The sequence below is a fragment of the Meleagris gallopavo genome, chromosome 2, assembly GCF_000146605.3.
Source record: "Meleagris gallopavo isolate NT-WF06-2002-E0010 breed Aviagen turkey brand Nicholas breeding stock chromosome 2, Turkey_5.1, whole genome shotgun sequence".
In the NCBI taxonomy this organism is placed as follows: domain Eukaryota; kingdom Metazoa; phylum Chordata; class Aves; order Galliformes; family Phasianidae; genus Meleagris; species Meleagris gallopavo.
Window position 1 is genome coordinate 57650090 of NC_015012.2, and position 9261 is coordinate 57659350.

General features: G+C 37.8%; 1 protein-coding gene across 1 annotated transcript in view; it reads left to right on the top strand.

Annotated features, from left to right (window-relative positions):
- Window positions 1-9213, top strand: part of SAMD3 (sterile alpha motif domain containing 3) — a 30187-nt gene extending 20974 nt beyond the window's left edge. The window contains exons 5-8 of the mRNA XM_019612999.2: window positions 4928-5131; window positions 5498-5669; window positions 6863-6945; window positions 7203-9213. Of these exons, the coding sequence (XP_019468544.2) occupies window positions 4928-5131; window positions 5498-5669; window positions 6863-6945; window positions 7203-7475 (732 nt within the window). The 3' untranslated portion in view covers window positions 7476-9213. The remainder of the gene's footprint in view (window positions 1-4927; window positions 5132-5497; window positions 5670-6862; window positions 6946-7202) is intronic.
- The last annotated feature ends 48 nt before the right edge of the window (window positions 9214-9261 follow it).

A 9261-nucleotide genomic window follows, 5' to 3' on the forward strand; every position in this document is an offset into this window, starting at 1 on the left:
ATGTAGATCTGTCTTCAGTCTATATAGGATTGCTTTTCCACAGTGCATTGAAATAACCAAAGGTTAAATTTACTGTCACAATTTTACTGGGATATTGCTGTACTGGATGAGCTTTCTTGCTTTGATGGATAAGGCAGAGAAGATTCTCCCGAAGTTAGAATGTGATGGGATGGCATACCAGTTCAGTAGTCAACTCTCCAAAACCAATTTATTCCCATTCACACCCCAAATGTTGAAGGTAACTCTAAAAGATTTTACATCTCATTTGAAACCAGTGCAAAATAGGTTGCAAAATGTTGTCCCACTGAGGTAACTTCTTTTTCCCAAAATAAATCCACCTCTCCATTACATTTCTACTTACCTTAAAATCAACCTGTTCACAAATTAAAAACTAAAAGAAAAAATGAAAATATTCCAAGTCCCACATTTAAGTGTGACTGAGTTAATGTTCAGTTATTACACTTTTCCAGAAAAAAAAAAACAAAATTAGAAAATAGGAACACAGTTTGAAGATTATGAAAATTCAGTTATAAGGCAAGTTATGCACTGAACACATCTTGCTGCTAGCATTATAGTCTGTAAATTTATATATACATAAAAGACAAAATATATCTTGCTGTTAGAATCCAATGAATCCTGAGGTTCAAAATTATTTGTGTAAAACTCAAGTGATGTCATATTTTCCTGCTCAATTAACAGCCTTCGGATTGTATTTGAATGGAACCATGCTTAGAAATAATGAACAGTATACATTAGGACACTTTCTCCCTTCATATTTTCAGCGAGGCTGCCTGTGTAAACAACTATTCATCCATAAACATTTGAGTTTACCATTCTCTAATTCCACGCTGGTTCTGCTAAAGGCAGCCACTGCCGTTAGCCTTACTGTACCAGTGAGGTTCACTGCTCTATGCTGCTCCTGACTGATAAACATGCACACTTGCATTTAATCAGATGGAAATAGAAACATGCAATGATGCAGTAATTCTAGCTTCTCAATTACCACCTAATCTGTATTTCTGCAGCTTTGTACATTACAGTATATTGTTTATATTGTTTGTATAATTCCACACTTGGAGGGGAACTGTACAGAGACAAAAATGAAACGAATTGCTTAGATACAGAAGGCATAGACTTGTCACTGTACGTAGAAGTAGGGCCCAAAATCATAGCAACTTTGGTGTCTAACACCAACTCAAGAACATTGTTTCATTACAAGAAATATTCTGCACTCACATGTTCTACTTCAGACTTATCATTAAGCATCCTTTATATAAACTTTGCCTTCTACTGCACTCAAACAACCAAGTAATCTCTGAAATACTGAAGGCTACTAAGGCCAGTAGAAAACTATCCTTCTTTTCTATCCAAATGGTACTAGAGCAGATTTTGTAGGTTTTTGAAGTTCTGACTGATTGATTAGATGTACTTCACAGCTGGGTATTTTTATCCATTATACAGATTACTAGTTTAAACAAGGTATATTTACAAGGCATAATTTAGGATTACCAATAGCTTTCTTCAGCCTAGAAGTACAGCTTAAAAAGATGAAAAGATTACAGGTGATGATTGCTCTAGACTGGCAGAACACTGCAAGAAAATCACTTCTGATCATGTTCCCTGTAATGTAATGGATGATTTACACAACAAAGTTTGGCTTATCATCACTTTATTTTTCCTAGTGGGTAATGACAGCGTTTCTTTCTTACACTACTGCTCTATTTTTACAGGTACCTTTCCATTGCTGCTTACAAAAATGTCGTATGGAGTCATCTAGCTAATTAATAATGTCATTAACCTAACTATTCTTCAGGACTTGGCTGACTACATGCAAAGTCCCTTAGCTCTAGCTGCTTGCCTAGCCAAGACAGATAGAGATATACTGGAGCCAAGGTCTTAACTGGCTCACCATGGTGTTTGTGTCTTAGGAGCAGCAGGGCTTGTGCTAAGCACCAGGATTTATTCTGTTCTCCTGTCCCTGCAGCTGCTGAGAGGAGGCAGCCTGGTGCCTGAGGTCCAGCAGCTGAGCAGGCTCCTGCTCCTTGGGCAGTGGGATCTGGGAAGCAGGCCCCCAGGAGAGGTCTGTAGCAACAGTTGGAACCAGAGATTCCAGAGTAAAAACTGTGACTGTAATTCTTCACGATGCAGGCACAGCAGTGTTCACAATATAAAGCTGAAAAAAAAAAAAACAACAAAACAAACAACAACAACAAAAGCTATTAGTTAGGCCTCAGAATCCTCAGAAGTGGAGTGCAGGAGATCACGTTGCTAGGACCACTCTTCATAGGTAATGTCAGGGTGTGTCTTACGGGGTCAGTAAAGAAGTTATAAATAAGTCATTCAAATGAGCAGAGGCAAATTCCAAGGAGCAAACATTTTAGATGCGTTCAAGGATAAACCAGCTAAACTTCTAATTGTGATGTATCAACTTGGAGGCAGCTAATTTGATGCCAGTTTCCAAAATTTTGGGAATGTTGACCAATAAACTTATTATTTTTACATTAATTAACAAGAACTGTAATGCAGAGCTGAGAGATGAATAACTTGAGAAAGAATCAGTGAAGTTTCTGTAAACAGAAGTCATGCTTCATAAAGGTATTAGTTCTTTGAAGTATTCAGCAACCCCGAGGGCACCAGAAATTCAGCTGATATAGTTTACTTCAGAAGAGATTTCACCACATGCCTTTCAAATGCTTTTAAAATATATAATCTGAGGGGATAAACAGGAGCTGAGCAGAAATAGTTTGGTTGTACTGTGGAAAAGATTGCTAATGTTTAATTTATGCAGTTAAATACATTTCTAAGTGTAGAAAAAGGAGAATAGCTGGCTGACCACATTTGCTGATGCTACTAAGGGTATAAAGACAAAGGTTGTCTTTGAAGAATGGCAAAAGATTTAATGTTACTGAGTTAACAGGGCAGAAAAACAGCTGGTAAAATTCAATGCCAAGAGATGCACAATAAGGTACAAGGAGAAAACCCAGTTCTAATGACGTAGACAATCATGGCCTCTAAGCTTATTATCATTCACAAATGATATTTTTATATCATGCTGGAGAACATTTGGCACAATGCTAAGCAGCTGTTCAAAGAAATACATTGAATGCTCAGAGTTATTTAAGAAAGAAACAAAAGGGAGTGCATTATTCCCCTGTATGCACCTGTGGTATCAGAGTATCTCAACTAGTGTTTTAAGCTGTACTGTTCCTGTCTTGTAAAGTGAAATCAGACAAAATGCAAATAACAGGGGTTTTTGAAAGTACGGAACAACTATTGTACATGGAATGATTAAATAACTTAGGACAATCTTGTCTGGAAAATAGATAACTGAGGACAGAATATGATGTAGCTATACAACTAGAGGCGAACAGTTTGACCTCTATCTTATTGAATCCTGTAAGATCATTAGAAGACGAAGGCATGGCTTTTGGCATCACAATAGTTAAACTGCTGAACATAATGCAGGGTGTTGCAGAAGGAACAATTTTGCCTGGGTTGGAAAAGTGACTGGAAGAAATGATGGAAGAAAAAATTTACTGGAGGCAATGAAATATAACAACATGACTGCTTGAAGTCCATGAGCCCCTCTTCTGATCTGTGACCTCTCTTCCTGGGCACTGAGGAAGAGGACAGGAATGCCTGGTCTAATCAGTCACGCACAAATACTACTGTTCAGTGAAGTTATTTATAAGAGCAAACTGTGCTGACGTAACATTGGCCTAGCAAGGGCTGGGAAGTACCTGTGGGAATCATGGTAATTAACTGTCCTGCATTCAGGGCTGTCTTTCTTCTTTGATAACATTGGTAATTGAAATTCATGGGTATATAGTAGGAGGGAGACACTGTTTTACTTCTATATCTTGTACATGAAAATCTTGAAATTTCACATACACAATTTAAAAAAAAGGACATTAAAATGGAAAATTAAATTACATACAGAGAGCTCTGCAAAGCAGTCTTAGATGTTGTAATTTTTTTCAGCTCTATGTCTTAAATATTCTGGTAAACAAAACAAAACGTCTCAACTTGCATTGGATCTAGCCCAGAGTCCACTACTGGCATAGATGACAGCTGCATTAGTAATGATACATTTGGAAAAAGTTGGTTTAAGTGTAGCTTGAGAGTGGTAATGATACTAACAAAGCATCTGTATGTTTCCTCAGCTTGCTTCAGTGGGCAAATTCACTGCTTCCTATGGTAGAAACTAAGCCACCGGCTACAGCCACAGATGTACTGCTTTGGATAGATACCCCGCTTATTTGTAATTACTGTTTGTGGAGTTACAGCAGAGACAATAATAATAATTTTGAGGAAAATCATTAATTAAATCTTCAAGTATGGAATAACACTGTCAAGCAACTCAAATAATGCTTTCCATCAAGAGATTTCTTTCTCTTAATTCTTCTGGTTTCCTTCCTGGTAAATACTTCAATTGCATGAATATGGAAGTTTGTTGTCCCGCTTTTAGCACCTGGATGAGTAAGAAGAAAATCCTATTTTTCTTGGCAATACAGAGCTAATATTGCTAAAGAGTAACACTGAGATACTAGATGATCATTATGTCCTTTTCAACCCAGGCCATTCTATTATTATTAGAACTGCCTGTTAATTAAAAAACAAACAAACAAACAAAAAAACAACCCACAGTTAGGCAAACTAGGCACATGAACTTCATGCATATCCTCTAATGTGTAACTTGAACCTGGGAGACCTAGCTGGTAGCTCTGGAACTACATGAAGACAGATTCTATGTATATGATAGAGCGACAGTACAGAGTCAATTCACAGAGCCAGTATTCAAGCTGCCCTCTAATCCCTTTTGCTAAGCTTAACTACATATTGGTGTAGACTCCAGTGTGAACTGACAAGATATCCCACATTAGATGAAAAGTGATTTGTTACAATTCTGTCCTTGATTTGTTGCTAGGAAGAACCTGCTTATCTTGAAGGTGATGCAATGTATGTACACATTAACTGGCTGAAGCAAGAATATATGAAAACTCTGAGAAACTGGAAAGAAGTGAATAATAAAATGAATGCAACAATACAAATACGAAGGAAGATGATCTGTGATAAGACGCCTTTAAAAGACATTCTTAGACTATTTCCTTTCTTAAGATGCCCCTATCAGGTAACAGAACTATACTTAATAATGGCATTAATCTATATTATAGATGTGACACAACTGTGGGTGTTCATGGATGTTTCTGCAGAAGTATTGATCGACATTATTCTCTTTAACATATTTTTGCATCAGTCCTTGTTAACCATGCCACATGCAACAGCAGTGGGTTGTTAGAAGTCCTTTGATGATACTTCATGTACTTCTTCCCTGTTTTGAAAAGAAATGAAGCCATGATATCATCCAACTTACAGTCTTTTTTCACTTATCTTACCCTGTCTTCAAAGCATGAACCTCATTTCTTGTTTTCTGTTTGGGCTTTAAGCATTGCAATAACTATTTTATTTTATTTTATTTTATTTTATTTTATTTTAGCTTTTTAGGGAGTTCCAGCTTCTCACACACATGGATGTTTATCAGAAAACAGTTAAGATTTTGGAGATTTATTCAGAGAGCATATTATCTTTATGTCTGGTGAAGAATAATCCAATTAACATTATGCTGCAAGAACATCTGAAACAGAACACAGAGGAAAACGTTCTAAAATGTCAGTACAAATCTATGCTCTAAATATCTGTACTAGGTCTGGCTGGGATGGAATTAACCTTCTTCAGAGCAGTCAGTATGGTGCTGTGTTTTATATTGGTGACCAAAACAATGTTGAAAACACACCAATTTTTTAGCTGTTGCTGAGCAGTATTTGCACAGCCTAAAGGCAGTTAGTTCCTCGTTCTTCCTCCCAGTGAGTAGAACTGGGGTATATGCACAAGAGACTGAGAGTGGGACAACCGGGCAGATGACCCAAACTAGCCAGAGATGTTCACGCCATACTCAGTAATAAAAAAGAGGTTGTGGGCTTTAAGCAGATTAACATCTTTTCTTCAAGAACTTAGAACAACACTTGTAAAAAAAATACTTTTCCTTAGAAAGGGATTGTTTTTAAGCTGGAAGTGAAACAATGTAAGAAGTACTTACTGTTGTCTTTCAAGTACTCTGTCTCTTCAGGAGTAGATACACTTCAGGAGTGTAAGCACAAACTGGTATAGCATAAGGTGTCTGAAAAGCAGGGATCTGAGTCACACACAGAGGTCTATGTCATATTTGGCTTGCTGGTTGTGAGAAGGGAGTAAGAAACTGCTACCACTCACCTTCTTTCAATCTGAAAATTGGGGTGAGGTTAGTTCTGTAGGGACAAAACATTTGAAGGAGTTACTTGTGAAATTTACTTTTCTTGAACTGCAGCTGTAGATCCCTACACCTGAGCTAAAATCTTTGAAAAGTGCTTCTTGAGAGAGTCATTTGCTGTCCAAACAGGCATAATTTTAGGAGGTCAAATCAATTATAGAATAACCTGAGTTAGAAGGGGCACATAAGCAGTCCAACATCTGGCTCCACACAGGACCACCCAAAAATCAGACTACATGATCAACAGCATTGTCCAGGTGCTTCTTGAACTCTAGCAAGCTTGGTGCAAGGACCACTAAAGGATAAGGAAGATATGCATTTTCCAATTGGAACCTAGAGTTTGTGATAACTTTATGAGTTTGAATACTATGGTCAATTGCCAGATGAGGTACCTAAACTTTTATTGTGGCACAAGCTATTCTTCAAAATGAACTGAGCAGCAGTTCCACTGCTGAGCTGTTAGTTATTTCATAAGCCACAATCTGTTTTTCCAGGATGATGCCATAGTGCCAGAACGTTTTCATTTGTAATTCAGAAAATCCTTGTCTTTCACAGATATGAAGACGACTGCTGCATGTTTACTTCTGCCAGATGTCTTTGGAGATGACTCCAGTCTGTTTGCTGCAGTGAACGAGGAGGTAGGAAACAGCACCAGCAGCTGTGGTCTTGCTCCTATGAGCTGCCTGGGCATATCCCTCAGCCTCTTGGTGGCCCAGATTAGTTCCTGGAGAAGGATGACATTCTCCTTCCTTTTGGATGAAAGGCAAATATTTGCAGAAATGCTAGTTAAATTCAAAGCAGTGTTACTAGGCTTACTGAATTTTTTGATGTTACAACTTACAGTTCACCAAATGATGCTGTGATATCATTTGAAATATTCTTTTTCTTAATTTAGGTGAAAGTATTGACACCAGTGTTGGAAGTTAAAAATCCCTTCAATGTGAATTCATGCAGGTTTGCTCTGTACATAGAAAAACAAGAGGTAGCCCAGCTCAATGACTGCACTACAGCTCTGGCAGCACTGGTGGCTGCATTTCACGTGTTCAATATCCAGTGCCCAAGCAGAATCCAAAGGACGCTGAAATTCCTGGTGTCCCTGATCTTTGAGATGAACATCCCTCAAGCATTCCTCCCAGGTCAGGTAAAGAGGGGGCTAGAGATGCCTTAACATCCCAGTGTTTGCTAGTGTACTCATATCAGGAACACTTGGAATTTTGTCAAATCTCCTTGTTGTGAAGATAAATCAGTGCACTCATTCTAGTGAACGCATCTGTATATTTCTAACAGTTATGTTTAACAATGTCTGCTTTTTAAAAATTGTACTGGCTACTTTTTAAAAAATCTAAAATTGTCTAGAGCAGTCTGGAAGCATTAGAGCAAATAAGATTTTCTAGTTTACTGCATGTGTAATGTATCAGTTTTCCACACAGAGCATTTTACAAATGAAAACAATATTTTTACCATCAGAATTAAAAAATGTACTCATAAGTTAATTTGAGCACTTAATGCTCTGAATTTACACAAATTAAAGATTTGTTACCTCTCTCACTATATTATCTTCATGTGATCATTGAGAGTGCTTGAATGTATTTCTTTGTTTTAAAATACTGGGCTTGATTTACAATTTGGAGGATGATGAGTGTTCATGCTTTTCTCAGCGCATGAAATGTTTTCTTCTTTCTTTTAACATTAATCCAAAGTTTGCTAAATAAGGATTCTGAGATCAGTTCTCAAAGTAGCAAGAATGACTTTCTGGGATGCTGTCATGTGCATTTGCAACAACAGCTTTTGTGCTGGGAAACAAATGCCTCATTTTTCTATCTGAGCTTTTTCCCCATAACAGATCAGCCTTCTCCACATGGTACATGTCCTGCCTGCCCACACAAAATGGAGCCCTTTTCTCCTCTTCCAGAGTCTCCTTTTCTCCCTCCCACAGCCCTCTTAACTCCTTAAGTGCCTTGGACTCTGGATAAGCTCACAGCAATGAACAATAGCAGATGCCAGCATGCTTGACCACTGCATTAGTTATATATACAGAATGGTAAATAACTTTTTTTAAAAACAAAACAAAAAAACAACGACTGCACTACATTCTGCTGAAGAGTTTCATTTTTCACCATTTTTAGAAGTGTTGATGTAGCCCAAGCAGTATCTGCATTCACCAGTATTCTGCACACTCAAACACGTGGCTTGGGAAGCTGCAGGCGTTTTCTTAAGTGCTGATTGCACAAGGATGAGTCCAGTTCAGAGACTACAGTGGAACAGTGCAGTATGAGGGGAGAATACTGCAATAAATGGTCCAACTCTTCCAGAAAGAAGTCTCAGAATTTTCACTTGCCTCTCATAGAAACTGTGGGATATCCTTAGCCATGTAACTGCTGGGTCACCTCCAACACAATGTTGAAAACCACTACGATTATCATTTCAAAGATCCACTCTGTTGGAGTAATTTTCATGTCCTACTGCTTCTGTTGGGTGTAGTCTTTGTAACAGAGTTTGCCCTGTTACCTCATAATACAAAAGTGAAGAATGTAGTGATTATGCTCTCGCTAAATAGAGAAAGCATCATTCAAATGAAGTTTTCTACATCTTGTAAAGAGAATTAACTAAACCATTTCATTAAACCACAGTATGCTGTAAGTAGATACATAAAAATTCAGGTAGTTGCTAGTGTTCATAAGTGATTACGAACTGCAGAGCGGCAAAACATTGGTTCTTCCTGAAGGCTCCAGAGCTGGCACATGAGAGAAAAATACACACCGAAAGTGAAAGTTCAAGGAAGTGAACTACATGGAAGGAAAGAAAACTAAAGAATGTAGCATATTCTGTTCCATGTCAGCTGTGGTCAATGAGATTTAGGAAATGTTTTGGGTGAGATCAGCTGGCAGTAGCTGAGTTGCTCTTTCAGATGCACAAACATAATAAAATACAGTGAAGAACTACTCCACACCACC